The sequence below is a fragment of the Leptopilina heterotoma genome, unplaced genomic scaffold, assembly GCF_015476425.1.
Source record: "Leptopilina heterotoma isolate Lh14 unplaced genomic scaffold, ASM1547642v1 Lhet_278, whole genome shotgun sequence".
Classification (NCBI taxonomy): Eukaryota; Metazoa; Arthropoda; class Insecta; order Hymenoptera; family Figitidae; genus Leptopilina; species Leptopilina heterotoma.
The window spans coordinates 3,821,862-3,841,530 of NW_025110986.1; the positions used below are offsets into that span (position 1 = coordinate 3,821,862).

The window sequence follows — 19,669 nt, forward strand, 5'->3', positions numbered from 1 at the left end:
ATAAAGGAAACCATTTGGATTCCCATGTAAAACCGTATATGGTAAATTGCGACACGATTTTGAGTGATAACTATAACTTAAATAAACCCAAAAAGCCTATATTTATTTAAGAAAAAATCCCATGTAAAATCTTTTTTTATTTTTCAAGTAGGTATAATTTTTCCATATCCCTATTGAAAATTTCCACATGGGATTTTACATTTTACCCGTTTTTGCTTAGTGCCTAGATAGAATTTTGGAAAGCAACAACATACCCCAAACATTTCTAAAATTGGAGAAACAAAATTTTAATTCATAAATAGGAATTTGTTATTTATTTTTATAGTGATTTTTAAAACATTTCTAGAATTCAAAAATAAGAAAATTTTGATTCATAAATCCCAATTTGCCCTAATGGCGTTTTAAGGACTTTATATGTTACCGTACCCGCTGAAGTTAAATTTCAGTTTTATTGATGCTCTTACTGTACCCTTTTTATTGAACATATACATATATTTTATTTTCTACGTTAAATGAAATATGAAAATACATGCTATAAAATTTTCAAACTTAAAATCTGAAAATATCAATATAGAAATTTTTTGCAAACTCACGTTCATTGATTTTAGAAAATTTGTAATCGACATCAAATTCATGACTCTAAACTTTTTAATAAAATAAATGTAACGAATGTAATTTAAAATTTAAAAACATTAACCGATATCACTACCAACTTAATAAAAAATTAAACAATATTAAAAAAAAAATTAATTAAAAATTTTGTCGAAAATCAAAAATATGATTTTGTCTTAAAAACTCGAACATATTATTTATTTTTCATTTTTATAGTGAAAATTAGTTGTATTTATATTAAAAAGTAGCTACAGAAAATGTCTCATCAATTTGACAAAAAATTAAAAAATTTGCATTTTTTTGATTTTTTGAATTTTGTGAAAAAAGCTATAACTTTCGTTCAGCTTAATATTTTTCAATCGGATATGGCTATAAATTTAAGTTAGACTAATACCTAAGAGACTATAAAGTTTCGCTTTAATCGGTCAAGTATAGTCTTTGTGTTTATCCCGGACAAAATATCGCGGACAGACATACATACATACACACAGACATACATACATACATACATACATACATACATACATACATACATAATTTTTTTTATTGGCATTTTTGGAATTCTTACTACTTGAATAGAAAAACTAAATAGGAATTTTCAATTTCTATGCAATGTACAGACAAAAGTCTGATCTTATTTATAAAGATTAGGATATGGGTTTTTTAGATTTTTTCATGGGCTTTTGGGGGCACAGTCTATTTTCAAAAATTTTTTTATTTTGACACAAATTTTGAAAAAATAAATTTTCACTTTTCGCATCTTTGGGTCCATTTTTTCTTTTTCCTTTTATTTTTAAATAAAAGCTGAGCTTTTCTCTGATGAAATACTTGTTTTCCAAAAAACCGTTCTTTTCAAGAAATGAATTTTTGAATATAGCGCATCACGTCGTCGCGCCGCAATTTAATTTATAAAACGTTACATTGAACTATTTTCGGCATTTTACAGGGTTGAGACTGACATTAGAATAATATAATGCCTGCATTATAGTTTTTTTTATTTTTTTTAAATTTAAAAAAAAATTTAATTTTTTAAAATGTTTAACAAAATTTTTTTAAAAATTTTTTTAGACTTTTATTTCTAATTTAATGCCTACATTTTATTTATTTTTATTTCTTCCCTTTCTTTATTTTTTGATGTTGAAAAATTTCCTCCGATTTTTAAATATTTCAAAATACTGATTTCGTTACATTTTCAAAACAGGTATTTTATTTTTCTTTTTGTTGTCTGTTTTACTTTAGTTGTTTTCGACTTTGTCGCTGTACTTTTTGTTTTAGTGTCCTTATTTTTCTAATCTTTTGACTCGACAGGATATTCCTACAAATGACGAAAAATTGTTCTTTAAAATAACTTCGTTGGGTTTAAATTATGTGGAGTTTCCAGCATCAACAGATTCAAAAAGTGAGGGCACAAAAACAAAAAATTCAGAGACAAAGTTGAGAACAGCTAAAGTAAAAAAAGCTAACAAAAAAATAAAATACAGGCATTAAATTAAAAATAAAATTGCAAGAAAATTTTGTTAAAAATTTAAAAAAATTAAATATTTTTTTTTTTAATTTAAAAAAATAAAAAAAAACTATAATGCAGGCATTATATTGTTCTAATGTCAGTGTCAACCCTGTAAAATGCAGAATATAGTTCAATGGGACGTTTTATAAATTAAATTGCGGCGCGACGACGTGATGCGTTATATTCAAAAATTCATTTCTCGAAAACAAAAAAAACGGTTTTTTGGAAAACAAGTATTTCATCAGAAAAAAGCTCAGCTTTCATTTAAAAATAAAAGGAAAAAGAAAAAATGTACCCAAAGATGCGAAAAGTAAAAATTTATTTTTATTTTTTCAAAATTTGTGTCAAAATAAAAAAAATTTTGAAAATAGACTGTGCCATTCGAAAGCCCATGAAAAAATCTAAAAAACCCATATCCTAATTTTTTTAAAAAATTTTTCTTCTAATTATAAGAAATAATCGAAGTGGAGCGTGTCACGCAAAAGTTCAGAACTTCTACCCCCTCCCCCTCGGACAATTTTTTATACAATTCAAAAATATTTATCCGACAAATTACTAACCTATAGGGCATATCATAAAAAAAATTTGGGAATAATTGGACAACATTTTTTTTTGGGTGGACTTTTGACGTGATATCCACCATATACCTTTTATAAAAGAAAATTAAAATACAATTTAAAATTAAATTGTTTTGGATTAAATTTTACAAAATTTAGATTGTAAGAGTACTATGTACGAAAAAGGCTATTTTCCCGTATACTTGTTAAATAAATAAGTAAATAAATAAATAATTCAAAAGTTTTTCAATTAATACCTAATATTTTGAAAAATTCAATTAATTTAAAAAAAATTTCAATTCAAATTTTTCTAAAAACTAAATTGTAGGATTTTTAAATTCTATTGTTTCTAAAAAATTTATTGTGATTCTTTCAAAATTTAAATGTTTTTTAGAATTTTTAAATAAAATTTTTCTCTAAATCAATTATTTTAAACAATTTTTAGAAAGTTCTTTGACAAATTCAATTATTTAAATAAAAAATTCATTTTCTTAAAAAAATTGAAAGTGTAACTTTTTATTTTTTTGAGTTTTTAAAGTGAAAAATGATTCAAGGACAGTTCTTCAACATTTTCAAAGTTCACCAAAAGCAAGAATATTTTTGTAGCATTTCTAGAAATTTAATATTTTTCCACTTCTTTGGATAAAATTCCCTATCGAAATATGTAGTAGAATTTTAATAAAATAAGTCGATGAAGTTATATTAATTGAGTCCTACTGAGTTGACATAATTTAAAATAAATAAATAAAAAAGTACAATACTTAAACAATTTTTTTTAATAAAAAAAACCAATTTAAGAGTGGAAGATTTAAAATTGGCAGAGCTTATTATTCATTAGCAAACCAACAGCCAATTATTATAGTTTTATAATATTATTTTATTATAATTGATGCATGTGACGGTTTCCTGTGAAAAGGACGACAAACAATTATAGGTTATGTATTAGAAAGTTTCTGATTTATTTAAGATTTTTTTGTCGTTTTATAAGGTCTCTTTTACTAGAAAGCGATGACACTTATATAATATATATAATATCACATAATATGTTATAATAATTTATAAAATTATTATAAAAATAATTTTATAAATAATTTTTTTTTTAATTTATAGATTCAATTTAATGTCATACGTATAATATCTTTTTTATATTCTTTCTCAATGTGAAGTTCTATCTCAAAATGTAGAGTAGAAAAATTACAGAGCTATTTATAATTCTTTTTTTCTATAATTTAATTCAATTTTTGCATGGCGTAGTTTGAATTTTTCACTTTTTAAATCTCAAACTCTATGTTTCATTCTATTTTTACATTAATTTTCACTGTCAGTCTTTTTCTGTCAGTGTTTTAATATACATATTTATATAATGTATTTCTTGAATATTTCAGAACTGATTTTTATCATTAAATTTAATTTAAAAGAATTTTTTTTTAAAAAAAAAAGTTAATTTTGACTTCCACTTTTCCATTAAAATATTAAATAAATTGAACTAAATTTTTCTGAAGAAGTCTAGAATATGATGAGGAAGGTTAGTGATGAGGTGGAAAAGTTTTAATATTTTTAAAATTAATTATTTTAAAACATTTTAAAAATTATTATTTGGGACGGTCACTCCTAATATATAACCTCACTTTTTCTTTTATCGATTTCAAAGTGTTTTATAATAATTAATTTTAGAAATATTTAAACGTTTGCACATCACTACTTTTCTTCGTTATATTTTAGACTTCCTCGCAAAATTTCAGCTCAATTTATTCAATATATTGAGAGAAAATTGGGTGAAAAATGATACAAATAAATATTTGTTTGATTAATAGTCAAGAAAATCATTTATTTGAATCAAATTAATTTTGCTTCTTCATAAGGAAAATTTGTATTTTTTCAATGGAATTTTGAATTAAAAAAATTTCTTTCAAATTTATTTTTTAGCAGAAAATTTTGTTTTCTAATTTCTATTTAAAAAAAAAAATAAATATTTGAACGTTCAAGTGAACGAAACATTTTTTTAGTATATAAATATTTTCAATACTCATTGAAATAAAAATGGATAAATTAAAAATGTTGACATCAATTCTTTTTTAATACGGGATCCAATATTATTTATTTATTATTTATCATGAATTTGAAGAAGAAATAAACAAATTTTGTTCAATTGACCGTTCAGAACTTTAAGGAAATAATAAAAATCAGTTCTTGAAATTCAAATAAAATTGTAGCGATTCTACATGAGACATTCCAGGTAAAACTTTCATTAAAAAAATTTTTTTTTTAAAACAATTTTGTTCGAATTCTGTGTGGAAAATAAGAAAACACGTATTTTTTTATTTTTTTATTGATTGAAAATTGTGGAAGTTGTGGAAATTGTGGAAATTTCATTCTTTCTTAGCCTTTATTGTATTAGAAAGAAACGTGTTTCCAAAATCTTCGGCTTCTGGTGAAGTGGAACTTAAAACATCCATAATTTTCATCCTGAGACAAAACAAAAAATACGTGTTTTCTTATTTTTCATACAAAGTTCGATAGAAATTGATCTACAAAAAAAAAATTTTTAGTGAAAATTTCATCTGGAATTACCCCTATAAAGAAAATTTTCCAAAAGAAAGCAATATTGACATCTTATCATATGGTTATAGAAGTCGTAAACTGAATATGCAATTGGAAAACGCCATTCAAGAGGCAATGGCAGAATTGGACAAGGCCAGCGAGTCTCGGGCTATTTCGAAGCAAGAGGAAAAGATAAAAATTGTGAATAGCAGCAACAGTAGCAGCAGCAATGGACAAGGTGCTAAAGGGTCCAAAGTCAGCCCTCTGATAACAACCTCGTCCAAGGCCGCGGCAAAGAAAATAACGAAGAAATCCGCAGAAAACTCCACAAAATCAGAAAAGAAACAATACCGGTGACCTTAAAAAAAATTATTGTAACCCGGTGATGACGCGTCAAAGACGTGACTGATATAAATTTTTATATATATATATATATATCCACGAGAAAAAGGACCTTATGACAAGAGTAAATAAGGTCCCTTTTCTCGTGGAGCGTCACATATATATTAATTATATATATTATATATATATATAATTAACTGATACATAGATATTGTTAATATTTTTTTATTTTCTCCACCATTAACATAATTTGTCATTCACATCTTTTATCATCGTCATTTTTCGATTATATTTTATTTTTCTTTATTCATTTGCCATCGTCATATATTTTATTTGTAACTATGAACTCTGACACATCTTGTATATAATTAGGCCTAATATTGTAAAGGAGAGAATTCCATTTTTCGCAACAAAAAATATATTAACAAAAAATGGAAAAAATACTCACGAAATTAATAAATTAAACTCGTCGGCAAAAGTCACTATAAAACTCGCGTGTTTTCTTACTTTTAACCCTCCGTCACACACATGGGAAAAAATTACGACTTTACACACGTTTAGAGGGAATCCCTCACCACATTGTAAAATAAGCAAAATTACAACATAAACAAAGGAATCAACAAAAATTTAGTTTTAACATAAACTTACAAATATGTAGTAAATTATTCTAAATTATAAAATTAATGTTCGGTCTCAAAAATAAAAATTAATTACACGAATGCACATCTTCGAAGGAATTCCACTTGACATGTAAAAATAATGTAACATTAACAAATAAGCAAAAAAATCATTAAACAATTCATTTTAATTATATTCATAATATAATTTTGTCATTAACCAACAGTGGAACAAAAAATGTTTTGAAAACTTGATTTTTTTATTTAACATAACCTCACTTTTTCGAGTTTTTTCTGGCTTTGAAGCTTCATAATTAAATATTAATTATGTTTAAACTAAATGTTTTTTTAGAAATGTGTTGAGGAGTAGATTGTCGAAAGGTATAGAAACTGATTATATTTTGCAATGAGGAAAACAAAAGTTATTTAATAAATACTGAAACCGTAGAGGGAATCCCTCCCTATGTGTGTGACGAAGGGTTAAAATTCTTTGAAAATTAAACAAAATAAATACAGTGGAACCTGAATTTTTTTGAATTTTATTACAGTAAGAAATCCTTAAAACATTGTTTTATAATTTTGTAATATTTTTACAATATTTTGGAACTATAAGTGAAAATAATTTTTGTTGGACAAAACAATTTTTTAAATAGAGTTCCATTCCGACAGGTTTGACTGTATAGAAATAATTAAACAATTAAAATAACAATACATTATAATTTTACGATTATAATTATTTAATAAAGTAATTTGTTGATATGCTAGAAAATTCAAAAAGAAATATAAAAAAATGTCTTGAAATTATAATTATTATTATTTATATTACATATATATTTATTATTATCAATTGATTAATAATAAATAAATGGCTCGTTTCATGCCTTGTTACGAAACAAATAAATAATAATAATTATTTATTTAATTGTAGTTTTTATTATTGAAATTATCGACAAGTTTCGAACGTTCGAGTGAACGAAATATTTTTTATTAAAACTATTTTCATAAATTAATGATTACAGTAAAATTATGTATTAAAAATTCAAAATTCAAGGTTTTTACATTCAGAGGCTTTATAATTAATTTTTTTATAGTGAGGCAAAATTATTGAAATTATTTTATTTATTATTTTCTTGCAATAAAAATTTAAGTAAATTTCGTTTATTTCAACGTTCAGAAGTTTATAATAAATAAAAATAAATATAATAAGAATAGTAATTAGTTTTTATTATTATTATTTTAATTATTATTCTTCACATAATAGTTATTATTTAACTATTGTAAATTAAATAATAATTATTTACAAAAAAATGTATTTTTTCGAAAACGGGATAATTTTGAAATTATTTTTCAAAGAATTATTTGCGAGAAAACTTTTCAAATGTAAAAATTAACATTTGACGACGAATTTAATTTCGATTAGAGTAGGGAGAGGGAGGGGTTTTTATTGTTGTATCATTGTCATTAATTGTAAGATAGATTTATACATATAAATAATAATAAAACTTGGGTGGGAAAAAATAATATTAACTGTCAAAAAGAAATTTGTCAAAAATTCAATCAATAAATTATTCACAAAATTTGAACCACCTGCTTTTAAAGATTCGTAAAAATCAAAATTTTTTTTAATAAAAATAAATGTTATCTATGGTATAGATTTAAAGTTATTATTAATTATCAATTTTTAATTTTATAAAAAAATATAAAGAATAAAATTTATTAACTATTATTATAATTAACTTATTAATATTATTAAATAAATGTATTAATTATACTTGAATATTATGTAAAAATTTAATTTTAAGAAATGAATTTCGAATTATTTATTAAAATAATTTTTTTTGATGGATTATTTTTAAAATTCTATGGAACGAATTAAAAAAATTCGTTAAAACAAAATTAGAGAAAAGGTTTAAAATAAAGAAAAGGAAAAATTACGAAAGGAAAAGTAAACGGCTAAAAAGTAAAATTTTTTCATAAAAAGAGAAAATTGTATCAAATAAAATTTTATGGAAAACAAAATTGAAAAATAAGAATGAATAATTTATTATAATAAAGAATGAAGAAATTCATTTTAATAAAGAATAAATAAATTTAATTTATTTATTATTTAACGAATGGAAATTAAATAAAACGAGTCTGCAGGTATTTTCAAATTTTACTCAATCAAAAAGAAAATAATTAAGAGATAAATTTTCACACTCATAATTAAATATATGACAGTTATCAAAAACAGCATGCAAATAAAATTAAGTTCCTAGATTTTTGTAAAATTTAATAAAAAAAAGAAATAAATAGTAATTTATAACAAAAGGTAAATAAATAAAATGGCAAATGATTCCTCTCGCCAAGTATCAAAGCTGTAACGGGTTGTATGTATATATATTTTTTAAATAATTGTAAAATTCAACAATACGCTATTTCGTTGATATAGAAACGATTTCAACTAGCGTCATTTATATAGTAATTGTAAATATTATAGCAATTTTAATCAGAAACGTTAAAAACCAGATTTTTAAAAGTGATTTATGCTACAACAACAAGAGTTTAAAAATGAAAAATGAAAGTGCATCGCACCAAAAAAAAATGTATAAAAATCCTTTTCTGTTATTCTGTGTGTTCAAAGCTGTATTTAAATTTTTAATTTTTATAATTACATTTTTATAAGCGATAGACAAATTTTTAAAACGGAAGAAATTATTTTTCCGAGATTCAATTTTATATAAATTCCGAATCGATTTTAATATGGAACGATTTCATAAAGCAAATTATTGTAAAGTGATTTTATTCTAAAATAATTTTACTACAGGAATAGTATATTAAGCAACAAGGGTATAAAGGCAGCCATTTATTTACGGTGATTTTTGTGACACGAGTGGAGGTCGAGGTCATTCACTTGTTCGACTTGTATGAAAACGGCAACCATTTTCATACGGTCGAACAAATGAATGACTTTCCTCCCTGTCGTCTGCTATCAGAAAGCGACATTTTTGTGCATGTGGGATAAAAAATGTATTTTATTGAAGATTTTTTTATTTAATATTTTCGAAACGAAAGATATTGTTTTATTTTTAAATATTTATATCACGATCTACATGAAAGTAGATGAAAAATTGTCATAAAATTTATTTGAATTACTGAGATCGAATTTCAAAAATTCAAAATGACCGATTTAAGATAGTGGAAGAATTGCGATTTGTTCGAATTCAGAGAAATATTTTCCGAAAACATATTTTTTAAATTTTATTTGTCTTAAAAACTATTTTTAAAATTCCTTATTTATGAACCTAAATTCAATTTTTAATTTTGTATTATTATTTTAGTAAATTGTTTTTCTTATTTTTAATATTTAATATTTCTGAGAAAATAAAAATTTATTTAAAAAATAATAAAATTTATTTGTTCTTAATAATGTTTAAACGAAAATTTGTTTCAATCTTTTCAAATTTTACCAACAAATTCAGAACATTATTAAAAAATTGTTCCGCCGTTTTAAATTTTATTTGAAACTTATTTTTATTGTCTTAACTTCGAAAGATGAGGTTTTTTTATAAGAGACCATTGTACAAAAAGAAACATTTATAAAAACAATTTTAATGGGGAAATTTTGATATTTTAAATCCTAAAGATTCGCAATATTATACATGTCTTTATATTACTAGATAAAAATAAAAAATTCAATACAGCTTTGTACGCATTTTTTTTATTATTTTAAGTATTACGAGCGCTCTCCAACAAAGAGGGAAACAAATTTGTATTACACACTTTTAATAACGAATGTTTTTTACGATCAAAAATAACTTGCATTCTTTTGTAACTTTTACGTAAAAAATTTTCAATAATAACTTTTTTTCACTCAAAAAAGAATTGAAAAACTATTATTAAAACAAGAAAAAAATTGTTTTTGCGAGAATACAATGTCCACTGAAGCAGAAAATTGTCTCCTAATAAAAGAACGCATTTTTTTTCTCAATTTTTGACGACAAGAAGCTGTTTTTCATAAAGAAAGATGAATGAAAAAATTTAAATGAAAATTAATTTTTGTCCTTTGAATTATACAAGTTTTATAAATTTTTTTGTTGAGAATTAAAAACAAAAGCGTCACTAAGGTAATCTTGTAAAAATCCGATGTCAAAAGTAAAGTAACTGATGAAATTTACAAAAGAATTATGAAAGAAGAAAAGAATTCTTGAAATTCTTTTTTGTAGTTAGCTTCAAAAGGGTGGAATTCGAGAAGACTGTGACTTTTAATAAAAAAAAAGTATTTTGGTAATATGCAAACACTTTGAATAGTTTTGTAAACAGTAAAAAAGTTTTATACAAATTTTCTTGAAAGAAAGGTTCAATCCTAAATATATTTGCGAGATTGTAAATCAAGATCAACATTTCATAATAATATAATTTTTACAATTTTACCAAAGCAATGCAAGAGTAATTAAAAAAAATAGCGAGAGAGGGAGAGAGATACTGTCAACATTTCACTAAATCTCGATTTTTAATCCCTGTAAGTTTTATACCACATACAGTTTTACAATGTTTTACCATAATAGCAGTAAAATAATAAATATTAAAAAACAAACAATGATTGCATGAGCAAAAATAGTTCAAAATAGCATAACAATACACAAATTTTATCTAGTTTTAATTATTCTTTTGCCGACAAAGAGATAAAAACAAAAAGATTTCAAAATATGTAGAAGATTTTTAATTTAAAATGAGAATGAAAAAAATTTTTTTTTTAATTTTAAAAAGAGGTACATGAAATTTTCGACTTTTTTGCCCAATGATTTTTGAGATTTTAATTTTTCTCAATGAAAAATAAAGAGAGAATTGGGTTTGAGAAGAATTTGGAGATTATTTTCTTGTGACTCTTTTAAATGTCAGAGAAGACTAAATGACAATAAGCGAGATGAAAGTATAAAAAAAATACTGTTCGAATGTAATTCGCTGAAATAAAAATTCCTCAAGTTTCAAAACGTTCATGTAAATAAAATTTGTGAGTTTACATTTTTACATTTCAAATCGATTTTACATTAGAAAATTATTTTTTTGTTTATATTTATAATTATAATGGTGTTACGCAGTGATCGCCTTTTAAAAATAGCTGTTTGAACGTATACTTGATTTGAAAATGATTTTTCTCCCAATTCCGACACACGGAAAAAAAAAGTTCACGAATCTCTCGTGAACTAGTATATCACTTTTGGATGGGACACAAAATTCTTGAAAATCAACAAACACAGTTCGTCAAAATTTCATCAACTCCTTCACTAGAAACATAGTACGGTTTCCGAACTTTTCGTCAAAGTTAACGAAAAATTCGTGAACTTTTAAAAAATGCTAAAAACAAGAAAAAATAATTTCCAGACACTACTTTTTTATAGTATTTCACTTTATTTGATAACTTGACGCCTATTACGCATCCAACTACACAGAATACACAATTTTATCGCCATTAAAATTCGTAATTCGCTTCACGGGATTCGAACCTAGTACCTATCCCCTATAACATAATATTTCTAACAACTAACCGCCACGGCTAAATCTAGATACACTGTCCTTCGACAAACGAAACGATTTGCTTTGTCTGCTGTAAAACTCAGGACCGTGCAAAGTAGAAAAAGTCCCTTATCGTAACTTTTAATTCATTTTATGAATTATTTGTTTCACAAAGGAAATTAGCAAACAAAAATATTCGCTAAGTAATAAAAAACACTGATTCTAAATAATAACTTTCATCAAAGAATTTTCCCGAATGTAAACACCGATGACACCGACTGAATGATGAATGCTTGATCAGCCATATTTGATGCGCATTACGAACTGCGCATACTACTGACACTCGCGAGTTCACGATTTTTTCGTGAACTTGTACCTCTACTTTTGACGAACTACTCTTCCTTAACAGTTCATCAAAAATTCATTAACTTTGTTTCAGTTTTTCGTTGACGTTCGCCATTTGTAATCAAAAGTGAATGAAAATTTTGAAATTTTGTGTCCCATCCAAAAGTGATATACTAGTTCACGAGAGATTCGTGAACTTTTTTTTTCCGTGCAGTTATTGAAAAATCGGGAAAAATACCAGATATCCTGAATATTTTATCTAGCATTTGCGCACAAGAAGTAAAAGATTTACTTACATTTACAATGACAGGAGGTAAAATAGAAAAAAAGTTTTAAACAAATGCGCGGTACATAAAATTACCGCTGGAGGGCAGCACCTAATGGGCACATCAAATTTTCTCATTTTACTTCCTGACGTCGTGTATTATTGGATTTTTAATTTCTTGTGCGCAAATGGAAGAAAAAAATTCAGGATAGCTGGTATTTTTTTCCGATTTTGCAATAACTGTTTAAATTGGGAGAAAAATCCTTTTCAAATTACATTACGCGTTCAAGCAGCTATTTTTAAAAGGCGACCACTGTTTGAAATTGCGCAACACCGTTAATATTATATTATAATTAATATTATAATAATAATGTTATTATATTATTAATTAAACGTTTAGAAAAAGAAAATTTTTGAAATTAAATATTCGGAAAAAAATTAAAATTTATGAATTAAGTTAAGTTTATAATAAAATAATTAATTTTTCTTCATACCTCCGTCCAAAGTACGTACTTCCCTCTTCGATTTCGCAGCAGAAACTCAAACATTTGTGCTTTGGTTGATTTTCACACACGCCCTGTATTACAACGGGAGTAAAAGAATTCTTTGTCGGTAAAAACACCACTGTCGGTAAATAGAAAATTTCGCGTTCCATGACAATTTAACGAGTAATTGTTATTGTAATATAAAATGAAAAAAAAATTATCAAGAAAACTTTATAACATAAATTTATTATCCACAAGCTCTGAATATTGAAATGAACGAAATCTTTTGCTGATATAATTATTTTCAAAAATTATTTTAATAAACATTAAAAGCTAAAGTAAACTAATTAATAATTTTGTAATTTCTTTTTTAATACGTGCCACAATGTTATAATAAAATTTTAATAATTTGAAGAAATAATAAAATTTTGTTCATTAGAACGTTTAGAATTTCAGAAACATAAAATTAATTTTGTACCAACAGAAAAATTCTTTTGAAAATATAAGTAATATTAATTTATCTTTCACATTTTTTTTCATGCCTGCCCCCGACCAGAAGCACTCACTTCGCTCGTGCATCAAATGTCCGCTAGAGGCGTTGAAGCGAGGAGTAAGAGTAAATAAAGATGGCCGGCTGTCAAATGAAACACGATTGCAATTTTCTTAAAAAATAAATTAATCAGCGTACTTTCGACCGTATATAGAAAAATAGTATACATTACACGGGCAGAAATTCGAAAGCCCTAAACTACGCGATGATATGAAACATATTTTAAACATATGTATTAACATATTATATATTAACATATTAATATATAACATATTAATATAAACATATTTATTTTTCTAAACATATTTTCATATCATTTCGCGCAGTGCAGGAATTTCGAACCTTCTGCCCTTATAATGTAGTATACTATAATTAGGGGGGAGTAGTCAGGGTTGGTCAGTGGTCAGGGTTGAGCCACCGTATACTTGTGTATTTGCGAGTCAGTGCTATGCGCGCTCAGCAAAAACTTTTTTGTGGTGTCAAAAGAAGAGAACTAAATGTAGAAGAAATATGCCAAAGACAAAATAAGTTTACAAAAATTGTTCATTAAGATGATATGTAAAAATGTGTAAAGTAATTTGGTGTTTGTGTTCTGTGTGATAATACGCAAAACGACGCGTGAGTCAGCGTTGAGCCATGAGGGGTGGTTAGGGTTGAGCCACCCGAAATTTTGCAATTACAAAGCGTACTTGCAACAGAAATTCATTTGTTGACTTAAAGAGGTGTCAAAAACTTAATTTCCGTTGGAAAGACAGGAAATAGTTATTTTCGTATCAAGGGCGCAAAATAGGTGATTTGGACGATGGCGAGATTAAGAAACCGAGGGGACACAATTTCGCGCTCGAGGGGAGCGGAAGTGTCGCCGAGGTCCTTTAATTTCGCCTGAGTTGTAATCACCTTTGCGACAATGTTGCGAACATAATTTTTTGGCCGAACTGCATAAAAAGTATGGCATTGAGGGCACGAGAAAAAGCGGGCGTAAAAGTACTTTTGCGACCGCTTGTGTGACGTCATCGGGCGTAAAAGAACTTTTGCGCCCGCTTCCCTGACCTCGGGGGAGAATCAGTTACTTTGCGCCCGCCTTAAGTGCCCGAAATGACATACTTTTCGTGCAGGTAGGACTCACTTTCGTGAGGAATAAAATATCTAATGTTATATAAAAATGCACAATATGGGATTTTATTTTAATTTCATGGTTCCTTTCCTCATTCCCAAGTATCATACTATCATTTGAAGGTCATTCTTAATCATTTACCTACATATTTCATTGATTTTCTACAGTGGCTCAACCCTGACTACTTTTTTTTTAAAAATTGCTTATAACTCCGAAACATTTGGTCAAATTAGATCTTTCCAACAATAGAGAAAAGTCAAAACTATGTCCAACTCTGACCACTCTCCCCTACATTTTTCACTTTTATACATTTCTTTTTAAATTTTATCTTTAAAACTAAATTTTAGTTTTGAAAATCAATTTTACAATTAAAAGTGCATTGAAAAAGAATTTGTTTGATTCAAGTAAACAATTACTTGTAATCTCTATTATCAAATAAATAATTATTTGTGTCAAGTAATTTTAAATTAAACCAATTAAATTGTATTTGCTACAAAAACTGAGGTTATTAATTAAAATACGATTTATTTGCTTTAAATACTGAAATTATTGTTTCATATATTTCAATAAAAATTCATTATTTCAATCAAATAAATGTTTATTTCAGTGGAAATTTCAATGTTAAAAGTCAATTTTATTATTAAATACATTTTTTTCAATGTGAATTTCACTCTTAAAACTCATTTTTATTGTAAAAAATTAATTTTACCCCTAAAAATGAATTTTATTATTAAAATGAATTAATTTTACTCTTCAAAATTAAGTTTATTATCAAAAAAATTAATTTTAATCATAAAAAATAATATTATTATTAAAAAAAGTTAATTTTACACTTCAATATGAATTTTATTATAAGAAAAGACTAATTATATTTTTAAAAGTCAATTTTATTAAGGGAGAGTGGGGCAAACCGGCCAGGTGTCAATGTCTCCGAAATGGCGAAATTGTCAAAAATGTTGTTTAGAAATTTGAAATAACCATGTGTAGTATACCTTATTTTTTCAATTTGACATTTTTTACTTTTGTTTGTACAACGCTAAGAGCAAAAGTTTTTTTTTATTTCCGTTATACATTTTTACGAACTTGTTCTTAAGGAAATTTACCACCAAAAACTTTGATGAGTTTCACGAAAATTATTAATAATTAGAATGTTTTTTTCATTAAAATATTTACTTTCAATAAAAAATAATTATCTTTCAATGAGAATTAGACGTTTTAATATTGTTTCCCTGATAATTTCAAACATTTTTGTTTTGTTATTGAAAAAAATTATTTATTTAATTAAAATTCAATCCTGTATTATTATTTACATTATTACAACAATTGTTCACATGATTCTTTATGTTTGTTGTTATTGTAGATTATACAAATACAATATTATAGATAAAGAACCTAACTAGAAGGTTTGCCCCATGGAGGTGTCCGGTTTACCCCAGGGAAGGGGGAGAACCAGCCACTTTGCAATATTTTTTAAAGTTAACATAGCAACTAAACAATAAAAAATAAAGTATAGGTGTCTCTGGGAAAAAGTTGCGCAATTAAATGATCTTTCAAACAAGCCATCGAAAAATGAAATCGGTTGATTCCTTTAGTCACAAGATTCAAATAACCGTTAATATGGCCGGTTTGACCCACTCTCCCCTATAAAATAAATTTTTTTTCAGTGTGGTTTTCACTCTTAAATATTAATTTTATTATAAAAAATTAATTTTACTCTTCAAAGTTTTTATTATTTTTTGATCAAATTTTATTATTAATGAAAATTAATTTTACTCTTAAAAACGAATTTATTATTCAAAAAAATTAATTTTACTCTTAAAAACGAATTTATTATTCAAAAAAATTAATTTTACTCTTAAAAGTCAATTTTACCATTAAGTAAATTTTTTTCAGTAGGTAAGAATTTCACTCTTAAAAATAAATTTTAATATAAAAAATTAATTTTACTTTTTAAAATCAATTTTTATTATTAAAAATATTAATTTTTTTCTGAAAAGTTAATTTCATTATAAATAGATATTTTGAATAGATTTTGATAATTAATTTTGTATTTTCTTTTCAATATTTACATTCACATTATGTAAATAAATAAAGAAATAAATTTACAATTTTGTTTTATCGCAGAACTTAAATTTTAGAAAAAAAATTTTTTTAAAAAATGAGTTGTTATTAAATATTCTCATTAAGAGAATATTTTTTACAAAGAAATAAAACAATTTTTTGTGGAAAGTGAGAAAATATTTTAAAAAAGAAAACGAATTTTTATTTTACATGAACATTTCGAACTTCACAAAAAATTGAATGAAAAAAAAGAACACCGATTTTCGACTGGAAGTAATTTGTAATTCGACGTACGGGTTTTTTAAAGATTATTTCTTAAATTGTTGTAAATACGATGATAATCAGTGTATGGGCCCTAAAACTTATGATAACAAGTAGTCATCATCGGTACTATATCAAAATGAATCAAAAAAATTACGACCTAACAAAATATTTTTCCTGTATTGGCGTTCGACGTTCGTTCACAACCTTCTCATTAATTTTTCTTTTTTGTATATTTTATTAATTATTATTAAAACTTTAATACATTTATTAATTTTTTTCTAGTGAATTATTTTTATTCTAGAAAATTTATAATTAATAGCAATTAATAATTATTAATATCAATAAAAATATTTGTATTCCTCCATATTTCACAAACTAAAATCACGCTTTCTTTCATCGCATTTTAAATCTCTAACTTCGACATATCCAATTATTGTGAATTGTAAAGAAAAAAATGAATTTAATGGAATTTTTATCGAGACTTTTCCAAAGGGATATAATAATCAAAAGAAAAAAATCCTATTCAAAGGATTTGAATCAAAATTAGTCAAAGTGATAAAAAAAATTATGAAAATATTAAGGAAAATAAAGCTGATAATTAAAAGAATGTTAGAATTTAAGAATAAAACGAGTAAAATAGAAAATTAACAAGAAATAAAAATAATAATGGAACAAAAAAAGGAAGAACTTAGCAAAGAATTAAAAATGAAAATTAATTTTAATAAAGAATTGTGAATATTTTTTCGATAGCTTTTAGAAAACTGTAATAAAAAGAAAATCTTTGTGGAACCAAATGTAAAAAAATTTACTAAATTGCTCGAAATCAAATTTTATAATTATCCCCCCCTCAACCTTTAAAAAAAAGAATCGGGAGCAATGTTCTGTGTCAAAAGAATTTTTTATAAACTATTAAACTTAGTCAAGATTTAGAATTTTTAAAAGAAGCAGAATAAACATTTTTTGATTGTGAAAATTGACAAAAAAATGTAAAATAAAAAGAGAAAGAAAAATGTTAAATTGAAAATTGATTTATTAAATAAGAAATGAGATAAAGTTGTGACGAATGTTTCGTTTTTTTTGTGTAAAGAAATAAAAAGAAAGAAAAAAAATCACGTAATAGATATATATGCAGATACACGCAATTTACAATATATATAAATAATAATAATAATAATAATAAAAATACGAATCCGCAATCGGTGGTACGATAGTAAGAGATGATAATTTTATATTTACAGAATAAAAACAAAATGATGAAGAAAAAAGAAAAGAAGAAGGTTGACCCTAAGCTAAATTTAGTTGTATAAATAATATTGTATTATGAAACTCCCTCGCCTCCCTGCTCCGCGATTATAGATAAAAAAATTAGCAAAGCTACAATTATTTAATATCTGGCATGATATATATATATATATATATAAAATCTATATATATATACATACGAATATATATATAATATATATAAGGAGATAGAGCATAATAAAACGGAAATGAATAAAAAAGAACACAGACTTGGGGATGCAAGAAAAAGAATTTTTTTGCTGGCCCAAGAAAAAATATGAAGCTATGTGATCTATTACAATTAGTAGCTCTTAGCTGTAAAGTTATACTTTATTTTGTAAATTTTGTTTATATGATGTTTGATTGTCGCATAATATTATTGTATGTGAAGATAAGTTAATAAATGATTAACATGCGAAGTTATACCTTCATTATCTTATTATTTTCTATAATGAAATGGATTATTTTCTACAATATTAATACAGACATATATATTATATACACTACCGTCCACGAGTATCAGGACGATTACACGCGACTCTATAAAAAAACATGCCATCGCTTTTTCAATCATATCTCGTAAATAAAAGAAGATACAAAAAAACTTAAATACGGTTAGAAAGCTGATTACATTTTGCGTAAAATAATCCGTCTTTGAAGTCATTTCGTTAACTATTTTTTGAGTTGTAGTTAAGATAAAATTTTTCTAAAAACACAGAAATCTTCGTTCGAATCTCAGCTTTAAAATAAGCCTTCGAAAATTAAAAAAAGTTAATCCTTCTTCGATGTATCATTAAAAATGTGAAGCCGAGTTTCGACGATTGGTGCATTGGAATTTAACCCTTAAACCGCACACTGCCGAATCCATCCTTAAACCGCACACTGGGTGTGCGACACCCGGGGACTTTTAAGTGTGTTCTCCAAGCTGGAATAGGATATTATTTTTTGAAAAAATTATCTTATATAGCTCAGTACATCTATTTTGAAGGAAAATAGGTTTCATAATGATTTATTTAATTTTAATAATTAAAAAAGAGTTTTTTAAAACTACTGAAATTACCTTAAACCAAAAACTGGGTGTCAAACAAGCAGAAATTTTTCGCCGACAACTTCATAAAGTTATCAAATACACAAAGACACTTGGGAGACTAATATCCCTCACGGAACATAAAGTTAAGTACAAAATGTATCGTCCAATAACGACACATGTTCAATTTTTACGAATTTAACCGAAATATTAGAGTAAAAAGCAAGAATATGGGTGTCGCACACCCAGGGTGCGGTTTAAGGGTTAACTGTGACGACTCGATTCTAGCATCGCGTGGCTGCGAATGGGAGAAAAAACAGGGACGGATTTGTGCTGGGGAATAATAAATAATGATGTTTCACGAGTAATATAAAGCAACTCGAAAGTTTATCGTTCCCTCCTTGATTTCGTCCCTGCATTCTCTCTCATTCGCAGCCGCGCGAAGCCAGCATCGAGTTGTCAGAGTTGAATTTCAATGCACCAATCGGTCGAAACACGGCTTCACATTTTTAATGATATATGGGTGATTTTCACGTAACTGTGCAATTTCAAGATCAGTTTTAAAAGAAAAAAATTTTGTTTTTTTAATGTTAAATATCACTTTT

At 25.4% G+C, this 19,669-nt stretch overlaps 1 protein-coding gene across 4 annotated transcripts in view; it reads left to right on the forward strand.

The window, feature by feature from the left end:
- The window catches only part of LOC122504074 (mucin-17-like), a 1,014,141-nt gene that overhangs the window by 990,918 nt on the left and 3,554 nt on the right, over window positions 1-19,669 (forward strand). For 2 of the 4 annotated variants that reach the window (XM_043614967.1, XM_043614968.1), the window contains exon 9: window positions 5,307-6,134. The exons of 1 other annotated variant lie outside the window; for it this stretch is intronic. In XM_043614967.1, coding sequence (XP_043470902.1) covers window positions 5,307-5,574 — 268 coding nt within the window. In that variant the 3' untranslated portion in view covers window positions 5,575-6,134. Of the gene's footprint in view, window positions 1-5,306; window positions 6,135-19,669 lie in introns of those variants that run through there. One more of the 4 variants, XM_043614972.1, reaches the window with a different exon arrangement.